Source organism: Dipodomys merriami, unplaced genomic scaffold (genome assembly GCF_024711535.1).
Source record: "Dipodomys merriami isolate MVZ:Mamm:240054 unplaced genomic scaffold, mDipMer1.0.p SCAF_5, whole genome shotgun sequence".
Taxonomy (NCBI): Eukaryota; Metazoa; Chordata; class Mammalia; order Rodentia; family Heteromyidae; genus Dipodomys; species Dipodomys merriami.
The window spans coordinates 68,516,806-68,529,375 of NW_027206068.1; the positions used below are offsets into that span (position 1 = coordinate 68,516,806).

General features: G+C 46.2%; 1 protein-coding gene across 1 annotated transcript in view; it reads left to right on the forward strand.

Annotated features, from left to right (window-relative positions):
* Tbxas1 (thromboxane A synthase 1) overlaps window positions 1–12,570 on the forward strand; it is a 141,792-nt gene that overhangs the window by 93,991 nt on the left and 35,231 nt on the right. Inside the window, exons 8-9 of the mRNA XM_069997319.1 lie at window positions 814–944; window positions 5,926–6,237. Coding sequence (XP_069853420.1) covers window positions 814–944; window positions 5,926–6,237 — 443 coding nt within the window. The remainder of the gene's footprint in view (window positions 1–813; window positions 945–5,925; window positions 6,238–12,570) is intronic.

Below are 12,570 nucleotides of genomic sequence, written 5' to 3' on the forward strand. Positions count from 1 at the left end.
GCAGGTGGCTCCATTGTCCCATCCCTGCTCTGTGCCTTTAAATAGGCCAAGTATTTTGGAACCTCCTGGGGTTTCTCCAGCCTAGCTAGCAGAGAGCTCTGTGAGCACAGGCCTACCAGGGAAGGGGGGGGGGGGGGAGGGGGGGGTGCTGTACCTCCCTGTGGCCCAGAGCTCCTCTCTAGGAGGATTAGGTGCTCCTGACCCAAGGAGCCTATCTCAAAGGCTCAGCCAGGAAGGCCTGGGCTGCCCGTGACAGGATCAAAGGAGCCCACAGCAGATAGGGCCAGCATCTCTGCCAGCAGCTGCAGTAGCAGATCTTAGCGACAACTCAGGAGCCCGCTTTGGGGACACATATCCAGAGAAAGAAAATACCAAATGACCAGAAAGTTAAGGAAATGAATGAGCTGCTACTTTTGTTTTGTTTTGTTTTGTTTAATGACACATGTGCCAGGACTGGTGCTTGAAACAGGGCCTTGCATTTTTGCTTAGCTTTCTTTTTTTTTTTTCTCAAGGATGGTACTCTACCACTTGAGCCACACCTCCATTTCCTTTTTTTTTTTTGCTGTACACAGTGTAACGGGTACAGTCATTGGCCAGGTGCCTCCCATGTACACCCGAGAAAGCATGCGCAGAGCAAAGGAGGAGTGAGGAGGCATTGGGCACCCTGCCCCAGGGAGCAGCGACTCCACGCAAGGACTCGCCTCTCAAGTGCTCATTCAAGGCCAGCATTTGTTCCCGGGGACCAGGCATCTAATAGCCCTGGTTTATTGTCACCCTCCTTTTCAATGCCACTTTTTGTTTTTCTCTTTCAAGTATCATTTCCATCCATAATGATCCCACTGGCCCGGATTTTGCCCAATAAGAACCAAGATGAACTGAATGGCTTTTTTAACAAACTCATTAGGAATGTGATTGCCTTGCGGGACCAGCAAGCAGCAGAAGAGGTAAGGTATTTCATTAGGGCACAGCAGAAGAGGTAACATGTGTTAATAGGACACAGCCTTGGAAGGGAATGAAACTCATTTGGCATGGCTCTCTTCTTTCTCTCCCCCATCACTCTTCCTTTCTCTCCTCACGCCGTCTATCACAATGTGCCGGTCCTTTACCAAGCCATGCCTCCCAACCTTCCAGGGCCAGTAGGAAGCAAAGAGAAAGGCAGAGGAGGCTCAGCAGGAACGAGGAGGGGAAGGGGTAAAGGGAGGGAAGGCCAGAGGAGAAGAAGGAAGGGAAGTGGGAAGGGATGGTACTAGAGAAGAGAAACTCAGAACAACATGCTTATCCCCTGACAAGGAGGGGAGCATGGAAGCTGTCCCCCTAAACTGTCTCTTCAGCTTAAGTATTAGCCCAAGCCTGGTTATACCAGCCCCCAAAGAATCCTCCAAGAATGAAACCTGTAATCCCAGCTACTCAGGAGGCTGATATCTAACTATCATGGGTCAAAGCCAGCCCAGGCAGAAAAGTCTATGAGACTCTTATCTCCCATTCACCACCAAAAATCCAGAAGTAGAGTTGTGGCTCCAGTGGTAAAAAGCCTGCCTGGACCAAAAAAAAAAAGCCAAGGGGTAGCATCTTGGCCCTGAGTTCAAGTCTCCCCTGTAAAAAAAAAAAAAAAAAGTGGGGGGGGGAGTTTTTAGGTAAATGTGCTCTTTGCAATTCTCTGGAGAATCTTCTTTGTGCTGGAATTCATGAGAGAGTTTCATAGCATGAATGGCATAACTGAGAGAAATTGGGGCAGCCCTCAGCCAATCCCATGTTCCCTTTCAGAATGGAGAGTGTTCCAAGAAAATCTGTGCTTGGACCCGGTCTTGTTCGTATGCCTAGAGATTTCCTTCCTCCCACCACAGTTGCACTCTGCTTTCACACAACAGACATCAAGTAAATTTTTGTTGCCTGACCTTGGCTGATTTCTGGTGTGATGGATGATCGCGTCAGCTGTACTTTAAAGACTTTAAAAGTGAATGAAAGGAAAAACAGGGCTGAAAGGGCTTTTCCATAAGCGACTTATGCAGATAGAGCTTTCAAAGGGTTTTCTCAGAGACCAAATGGCCCAGAGGAATCGGGAGGTCTACTGGTGAAGGCATTGGCCTGGAATAGAATCAGAGACAATTAATGGCTTGGTGCACTGAGCAGCCCTGGGCAACAACCTTGTCACACTCTGGGGATTGTGGGGCAAATGAGTCTGGATCCAAAAATTGCATGAAGGTCTCCACCAGCTCTCAGCCCCTGGGCCTACATGGCCATGAACTCGACATGAATGTACTTGGAAGCAGGGGAAGAATCAGCTAACTGATGTGCTTGGACCCACTTGGACGCCATAGATAAAGGACAGAACATTCTAGGTGTGCACTCCTCAGCCTTGTGGATGGAGCTCGGGGGACAAGGAATGAGGGAAGAACTATTTCAGACTCATTATTTCTATAAAGGAATGGCCTGTGAGAGCTTTTACACCACACACACACACACACACACACACACACACACACACACACACACACACACACACACACACACACACACACACACACACACATCCCTGAACCTCAGTGACTGTGAAAACAGGCTGAACATTTAAAAACTGTTGTAATGAGTAACTTACTCAGAGGTGAGAGGTTATTAAAGATCCAATTACTGGGATTGCCTAGAGCTTTTTCTTTTATAAACTCTACAGCTATTTATTTCAAACAATGAGTTGATGTGAGAGGGGGGGAACCCCAAATCTCCCAATTACAAACCCAGGACTGCCCATGTCAAGGCAGCGATCCGGTTACTAAGAAAACTGGCTCTCAAGCCATCTAACTCCGTGTACATTCCATCAAACAGATGTGTGTTTGCGCAGTGAAATGCTGCACAGATGTTCAAAGGTAAATATTTTTCTAAGCTCTAGCCGATGGGTGGATTAGACGCCTCCATCTATCAGGGTGAGTATTTTTCTTGGATATAACCATACACCAGCCAGCCCTGGTTCAGTCCTAAATAGATAGTGTTCAGCTAGCCCCCAGGATGCACTGCAAATAAAAGAATAAAAGACTACTTTAATGTACCTTCTCTAAGCAAGGAACCCTAGAGAGCTGGCCTGTTCTTAGTTAGAGGTGAAGTTAGATTTCTACCTGATTCCACTGGCCCTTTAGCAGCCTGGCTGGGTGAGAGAAAGAGGAAAAGATGCTGATTGCCATTCTAGAAAATACACAGCTGTATTACATACAACCCAAAGAGATTCAAATGGACCAACCAAGAGCCCCAGGAGGGCTCTGAGGGCCCCAGTGGAATGGAGAGGTGATGCCAAGGGAACCTTTGCCCTCTTGTTAGCTGGCACAGCCCCGCCCCCCCAGAGGCTGGAGGAAGCAGAGACCTTCTTGAGGCCTCCTGAGCCTCCAGGTCAGGGTCAGCCACAGTCTTCGTCATGAATCCTGCCAGGTTCCTGGCAGACATCGTCCAAGGTCACACGGCTGGAAAGTGGAGCCACAGAGATAGTTCCTGCTTTCCATTTTCCAGCGCTGGATTGATTGCACCATGCAGTTGGAGGCTGGGGGGGGGGGGGGGAGGTCCTGTCCTCGGGGGTGGTCATCATCTCATAGAGCAGAAAAGCCAACCACAGATGAAATGACAAACGTCTTAAAGATGGAATGTGTGTCACATAGATTATTCATGACATAAAAAGGCAAAAACCAATGCACTGAGAAAACACAACTGGTAAAGTACTCTGAGATTATAATATTTTCCCAGTGGAGACTGTGCTACTCTTCTTTTGCAGTTTTAATCCCATAAACTTGAGAGAGAAGAAAAAAAAAGGAGCAACATTTGGTGTTCATGCATTGCATCAAAAAGACATTTCAAAGAAGGGAGGCGCCAGGAAGACATGTTGTGAATGCTAAAGCAGTATCACACTCACCTGTATTTAGAATTAGTGGTGAGAACACGAGGAATATGCAAATTACTGATAAGAAAGGCAGGGAAGATGCTAAGAAAGTTCTAAGCACATAAATGGGGTTGGGCTTACTGAGGAAAAAGGGGGAGCTACATCTGAGGCTTTGAGGACAAGCCCACCCTCACCAGCTCCTGACCCCGCTCATTCTGTTAACTTGCACTGTGTATAAAAATTAGGGTTCCCTATCACCCTACATCATGCATAAGTTGAACAACAAAGTGCCTACTCTGATTTAAATCTAGAAGATATTTTCTGATACAAACATGTAGAACGTACAAACCACATAGCTGTGGTTCCCCCATTTCCTTCAGCTCACTGGGAAATGTTGAATGCAGATCTTACTAAATATTTAAGTAAATAAACACTATGCTAATAAATATATTTTAATATATTAAAATATAATATATAATATTAATAACTGTTAAGTACATTTGATATGAAATAAATTTAGCACAAATTAAATAATAAAAGAGTAACTTCATGCTTAAAATACTGATATTATAGTTATGAAAATATTCATATGAATAGTTATATATGTATATATAAATATATAAATTTATATATTTAAATAATTATGTCTATAAATATATATTATTAAATATATACTATTTAGTTATAATCTATAACATGGGTAATAATATATAAGTATACAATTATATCTATATATTGAAACATTACTATTTATACTTATTAATATTAATTTGTATTGTTAAATACTTGTAAATATATTGATATAGTAACATATTTTATCTAATTATATATTTATATGTTTATATTATATATTTACTTATATTTTTATAATTAATATCAATATATTAGTATTTATATATGTTAACATATATTGTTTGTATAATGTATTAACATATATTTTATACAATATAAAGTATAGTAGGTTATAATTGGTAACATTAATATAATGACATGTTTTATATAACATATGTTAATAAGTATTTTAGACAGGTGCACATCATTGTACCAATTGCACACTTACTGTTTTTACAAAATGTGATACTACTGTGTATTCTGTTTTGTAAGTTGCTTTTTCATACTTAACCAAATGGCCATACACTTTTCTAGATCATCCTAGACAGAATGGCCTCATCCAGAATCAATAAAGGAAATGTGGCACAGATACACAATGTGGTATTATTCAGCCATAAAAAAGAATGAAATCCTGCATATGGAGTTACATGGATAGAAGGCGGGAGACATGTGAAGTGCAATAAGCCAGGCACAGAACAATGGATACAGTGCTTTTGTTTGCTCGTGTGGGACAGAGCTGAAAGTTGACCTTGGAGTTAGGCAGGATGGAGAAGGGGGACAGTGTAGGGGATAGGTGGATCACAGGTACCAACTGGCTAGGAGGACAGAAGGGTGACAAGATCACAGGATCTTATTATATACCATAGAAAAATCTAGAAGGGTCTGAGGTTCTCAATAAAATTTAAGGAGATGAAAACTCTAATTACCTTGATTTGGCCATTATGTACCAAATACTTGAATCAGACCTCTACCTCAAAGTAATTCAAAGCAAAGACAAGAGTGGCCTTGTCTTTCATATTCTGGTCCCCAGAGAGTGAGGATCAGTGCCTAGATTAAAGGCCATTCAGGTGGCTTCTGATTCTCACCATCTCAGACCCTGTTCCCACTGAGCTCTTTCAAAACTCTGCCTGTGACTGGGTGCCGGTGGCTCACATCTGTAATCCTAGCTACTCAGGAGGCTGAGATCTGAGGACCACAGTTCAAAGCCAGCCTGGGCAAGAAAGTCCATGACACTCATCTCCAAGTAATCACCGAAAAGCCAGACATAGAGTTATGGCTCAAATGGTAGAGTGCCAGCTTTGAGGAAAAAAAAAAAAAAGCTAAAGGACAGAGTCCAGGCCCTGTCAAACATCAAAACAAAACAAAACAAAATCTCTGCCCACAAGCTTTCCTCTGACCTCATTCTGCCTCCTTCTGTGACTCCAAGGCCATAATGCACATTTTCCTCTCTGTCTCAGAGGCGGAGAGATTTCCTCCAAATGGTTCTGGATGCCCGATATTCCAAGAGTGCTGTTGGCCTGGAGAACTTTGACCTTGTCAAAGAAGTCCTGTCGACGAAGGGCACAGAGGACCCTCGCCAGAAACGCCAACGCAGAGCCCCAGCCCAGCCTCTGAGTGTGGACGAGATCGTGGGCCAGGCCTTCCTCTTCCTCATCGCAGGCCACCAAATCATCACCAGCACGCTCTCCTTCACCACCTACCTGCTAGCCACCAACCCCGACTGCCAGGAGAGGCTTCTGAGAGAGGTGGACCTGTTCAAGGAGAAGCAGGTGAGTAGCATGGGACCCACGTGTCCTGACACACCCACAGGACAACAGATTCTGAAAACGTGCTCTCGAATAACTCGCTCAAACCACGTCCTATGTGCATAAGACACACACGCACGTGGTAGAGCACCAGCCTTGAGCGAAAAAGCCAAGCAAAAGTGTGACTCTTGAGTGCAAGCTCCAGTACTGGCATCCAAAAAAAGCCAAATGGTGTTCATGGCGTGGGTATCTCAGGCAGCCCATCAACCTGACTGAGGGCCCTGCCAAGGCCCAGGAAGGAGAGGAGGGCCAAGGGCAGCGTTTGGGAAGGATGTGTGGTTGCTCAGTGCTCTGACTGTGGGGTACCACACTGAGGGAGAAAGGGAGGGCCGCAAACAGGCATGAGAATGGGCCAAACTGATGCAGGATGAAGAGCTGAGCTGCAGGGGAGGCTTAGAGATGGAGGAAGGTAAGATGAGGCAGATGAATGGCAAGTCCAAGTCCGGGCATTCCTCTGAGATAAATAAGGCCCCTCTTGGCCCAGTGACTTCTACAGGTGCTTTGTATGCTGGGCATTTTCTCCGCTTGTGTTTTCTGGGTATTTGTGTTAGTTTGACCTTTGACCTTTGTGATAGAGAGCCGTTTAAACTCTGTGTTTTGAAAGGAAGACGTTTGTAATGGAATCCTTTGTCCTCTATCCTGATGGAAACAGCCATGACATCCTCAATATTGCCAGGGGGCCTGTTCTGTTTTGGGGGATTATTTGAAACTGAACTGAAAACTGCTTTCTAGAAAACTCCAAGTGGGGAAGTAGAGGCAGAGTTATTCTTCCTACTCCATGGCAGTGTTTTGTTTTTTGGGTTTTTTTCGACATTTGAAAAGTGCATCACCGGGTTACCAACGGCCTCAGCATTTGGCTGAACGAGCTGTGGTCAACAGCCAGTTCTCTGTTGTCATGACAACTGCTAAGCCAGGCTCCCCCCCCCCCACATACACACACCCCCTCCTGCTTATCCAATTGATCTCTTGAGCCTTAATGCAAGAGTTTCTATTTATCCTTATTACTGTTCAAGTCAGTCCAAATAATTCTGAATCTCCATTCTGCCATCTGTCATTTTAGCGGCTCCTCTAGCTTTGTGTCATCGGAGACTTGTTACGCATGTCTCCCGTTTCATCCAAGCCACCGATGACAAGGTTGAACAGGAATAGGGTTTCCTCTACTTTGACATTGGTCCATTCATCAACATTCTTCCGGCATGGGGTCTCAACAAGCCACGAGTCCAAATAACTCCACTCCCACTAGCATTCCTGCCTGATGAGTGTGTGCATTGATATCTGCTTTAAACTGAGGAGGGGCATGGGGCAAAGTTGATGGGGATACTGACTGCAGGAGAGACTAAGGAGCTAGAACGTGTATCCGTTAGGATAGAGTTAGACACATGACAAAACCCCAGCTCAAACTGAGTTCAGCAAAAACACACTCAGACGCTTGCACTTGGCACAAGTGACTGCAACTCGGGGATCGAGGTGGTGTGGGGCAGATCTTGATTCAAGCCTCAAAGGGGGTGTTCAGGCCTAGGTCCTTGTCTATACTGCTTGACCCTGGCCTCATCCTGGCCTCTGAAAAAATCCTCAGAATTTCTCCGAGAATTTCTCCTGGGATCAGGAATTCTGCCTGCCCTGACTAGAGAGAAAGCTGGGCCAAAAATTCCTAGTGGGTCACTCTGGTTGGAATGCTAAGGTTCCCCCCACTGGAGGACCAAAGAGATGGGGACACCCATGGTCCAGGCCAGTCAGACCCCAGCTTCCTAGTTGAACATCCTCAGGTCAGATGAGTGAGAATCTGGGGCAGATGTCCCAAGGGAGACAGGGTGCTGGCCCAAGCTGGCAGCAGAGGGAGAGCGAGGCCCTCACCTGGAGTAACCCAGAGGCAGGTCACGTAGAAGACAGGTCATGGCATCTGACAAGCACCCACGCTGAGGTAGATACAGAAGGGAAGCTGAGGGAACTTCACGGCTGTCTAAGAAGCGCTAAGTTATGTCTGTTAGGCAGTGTCTTCCTTCTAACTTAAAACCTTGCAGGGCAATAGAAGGCCGAATGTGTTACTCAGAGAGCTACAGGACCCTGTCCGAGCTCACCAGCTCCCTTGGTAGCCAGGGCTGGCGTGACCTGGCAGGACACGGGGCCCCTCCCACGCCAAGTCCTCATGAACTCACCCCTTCGCTCTGCCACCGCTGTCCTGGCCACAGGAGGGCATTGCCCACTCGCCTGCTCCTGGCTTCCTTCCATCTTCCAACCTAGAGCTGGGAGCCTCTCCCCCAAGGTACCACCCCCATGGGGCTAGGCAGAATGTCCCCAAGGTACTGAGGAGACCCCCCAGGAGGGAATGCACTAGTCCTGGCAGGAAAAGACTTTTAGACCTCAGTGGACATGAAATGGGTTGGAGAGATGGTTGGAAAAGCCCTCGGATGGATCTCTCAGAGGTGCACACTGGTGTTGGGGTCCGCTGCTGGACCTGCCTTTGTGTGTGTGCATGCTAGTTCTGGGGCTAGCTCTGGGCCTGGATGCTGTCCCTGAGCTTTTGTGCTAGGACTCTACTACCTGAGCCACAGCTCCACTTCTGGATTTTTTGGTGGTTAATTGGAGATAAGAGTTTCATAGATTTTTCTGCCCAGACTGACTTCAAGCCATCAGAGCTCAAGCTTCTGAGTAGCTAGGGTTATAGATGTGAACTACCAGCTCTCATCAGAAGCCTGTATTTTAATAAACATCTCCACTGATTCTGATGCTGTTATGCCTGCATCCATTTTAAAAATATAACCTTAGACTCTCAAGGCCAGATCAAGAAAAAAAAAACAGAGGCAAATATCCTGCACCAGCCATAGAAGCCTGAGGATCGTTTCCTTCCTCTAGAGAATATTGGGGTAGTTTTTCTTTTCCTTTTTTCAGGGTAGGGGACTTCTGAGACCAGGACTTGAACTCAGTACCTGACACTTTCACTCTTTGGTTAATGCTCTGCAACTGAGCCATACCTCCAACCCCTGGCATGGTTTTTGACAAGTAGTCATGTGTCTGTTTTAAACAATAAACATGATAGTCACAAAGGCATTGGTGTGTGTAGCCCAGCTCACAAATTCAATGAATACTTGTAAGTTTTCCTTTCTTTCTTTCTCTCTTCTTTTACTTTCTTCTTCTTCTTCTTTTTTTTTTTAACTATAATCAGAGCTCTGTTAATATGGGCCATCTGTCAGGACATGGAAATGCAGATTAGATGTTCACACATTAGCTATTTTCCTGAAAATATTCCTGAAGATTTGCATGTAAAATATGACTTGTTAGAATTTTCCTGCCGGTTTCCATTCAACAAATATTTCTTGAGTGCCAGTTAATGCCAGCTTGTGAGGCTGCAGACCCTCCCACACAGCGGGCCGTGCTGGTCGAGTTCTTTCCCCACATCCCTGGACAACAACCACACTCCCATGTAGATGGCTGGTCCTCAGATTTGTCCAGGAGATCACTGGACTCCAGCTATCTCCGCCCCCCCCCTCCTTGAGCCATCCACTACAGCAATTGCCCTGAGAATGTGACAGGGACCATGTGCATCCCTTCAAAAAGAAGAGTGGCTATATCCACTGGATCTGTTAAACCCCCGTGTACAGCCATAGAAAGCTCTGCTCATGTAAGTTCAGGGATTGATTGTCCAGCACTGCAAACTCCAAAGGGTGGAATGAGGCTGCCTTCAGGAAAGGCTTGATGCAGCAGCTCAGACCTTGTGCCTCGGTCTCTTGGTGCTACTTGCTGTAGGTTCCTCCATCATTCTTGGGCACAGTCTCCCCTAGTCACCTTAGGACAAAGGTGTAACCAGTATTTTGAATAGTGGAACTCGGTGAGGGATAAGCCTCCCATTATTTCCTTTGGATATGTAATGAGGTATTTCCTTTTCCTGACTTTGATACCTCAGACAGATCTCTGAGGCTCCTTTCACTTTGAGGCATCAAAAAGTGCAGACTGATCAGATTCAGATAAAAACTCGTTTTGGCTCCATTCCGATACTGTCCATCCTCTTAGCTGACCTGCAGCCGAAGGAAGCGGCTCCCTGGCTCACCTGCACCTGCTTGGTGTGTGAACAGATCCTCAAACTCTTCCTTCTTGGGCTGCTCCCGGGCCTCTCTGGAGGAAGGAGGGTGTGTTCTGAGGTAGAGAGGACTCTGGGGGCATCTCCACCACCCAGTCCTGACCAGGAAGAGGAGCTCCAGCTCCTGCATGTGGCTTTGTGGCTCTGGGGTCTCTGGTTTGGTGAGGTAAATGGGACTTGGGTGCCATCTGCAGCATCCACAAGCCTGGGAAGCACACATCCTTGCCATAGTAACGGTGGCCATGCCCTCTGCCCCTCCCACCTCTCTCCAAGTCTTCCTCCTTCATTCAAATAGGCAGAAAAGGCAGGCCAGCAATTCTCCTGCATACATAGATGGCCAGGGAGAAAGTGATGCCAGATTCGGGGGCTGCTTCTATCTATCTATCTCTAGTGGGTGATGGAGACCCTTTGCCTTGACTGGGAACTGTGGGTTTGGAGGTCACTACCCCCTAGCTGATGACTCTTCTTCCAACAACTGGGCCTTAAATCCCTCCAAAGGCTCAAGCCCAGTGTGAAGAAGCAAAGGCTTCTTCCCCAAGAGTCTCTGCAGGAGTCCCACTGCCGCTCCGGATCAGTATCTATAGCATGCATAGACCCCTCAACCAATCACTGGAGATGAAGGCAGTGTGAAGCCTTGATTGGCTTAGACCTGGGTATTTGCCCATCCCTGGACTTAATTGGGGGAAAGGGGGAGGGAGGAAAGGAGAGGGGTGAGGCTTCAGCTGGACCACTTAGACCTTCAATGGGCGAAGAGTGAGTGCTCATATCCCTGTCCACCCTATGACATGGAATTCACAGTGCCCAGACTAGCAGCTCCCACTTCTCAATTTCTTTTCAAGCAACTGTGCTCAGTTTCCCTCTGAACAAAACAAAAACAAAACAAAACAAAGCAAACTGCTTCCAAAATCAGAGGGAGTCCAGCTGTTCCCAGCACCACCCGCTCATGCGTCGGTCTTGTTAGCAACGTGGCCTCCTTCATATTTGCTGTGACCTGCGCCGGCCAGTCAATGCTTCTTACCAGTTAGAAAGGAGCCAGGACAGCAGCGTGCCTTATTGCGGCCTTTGCTGTTCAGGAGTGAGTATGTCAGCTACAAAAGCCAAGAATTCAGATGATCTCCTCTTAGCAGAACTTAACTTCCAGCACATGTAAGAATACCCAGAGGCCTGTTTCGCTATAGGGAAAAAAAAAATCTCTACACATGTTTCTCAGATCGCATCTCCTGTCTGGCAACTTCCAGGCTCCTACCACCTACTTTGACCTCCATGACTTTGATTGCCTCATTTCATTCAAGGTTTAGACTTGTGTACCTGTGTGTAATATAGTTATAATCCACTTGACAACTCGTGCCTCCAGGCTGCTTCTTTTGAGGCCTATTTATTTTCTCCTATATCATCTTATGTGGGAATTTTGTCGTCCTCTTCCCCTACCACCACTGAAAACTCCATTTAGAGCCTTCTTAAGTCCACTTCTTTATGATGACAAAGTACTAGAGAGTAGGTAATTTATAAACAAGGAAAGTTGATTCTCCTATGGTTCAGAAGGCTTCGAAGCCTGGTGTAGACATCTGCTTGGCATGTGAGGGCCTCCTGCTGATCACATGACAAAGGCATCACATGGAGAGACAGAGCAGGAGGGCCAGCTTAGAAAGCCACTAATGTCACTGATGTCCACACTCCTGACTTCATCCAGGCCTAATTTCTTCAAAAGGCCCCACTCAAATGCCATCAATTTATGAACTGAGAGATAATGTTTCCAACATATGGTTTCTGGGGGACAAACAGTCAAGTCCCAGTATTTCCTACAGGGGGCGTGGTGCCAGGGCTGAGAGTGTGGCTTTCATGGTAGGGCGTGGCTTTCGTGGTAGGGGCGTGGCTTTCATGGTAGGGAGTGACTCCAGTAGAAAACCTACTATGCATAGCACTTCCTTACTCCAGTCATTCAATGTCTCTTCTCCCCTTGTCGTCTGGGTCACATTAAAGAGGAAGTGCAGCTATTAAACTCAACCGTGGAGTAGCGGGAAAGGTCTGGCCATTTGTACCACTTGTAAAATTGAAACAACGCACAGCAATTCTCTCATAGGTCTTTTGTCATGGGAAAGTTTCATCGTGTTCTCCAATATATAATTTTGAAAATGATGAGGGGGAAAAGAAAGAACTTCTTTCCATATAAATTGTTTTTTGCTATAGCTTTAGCATTTTATGTGGAAATTATTGACTTTTGA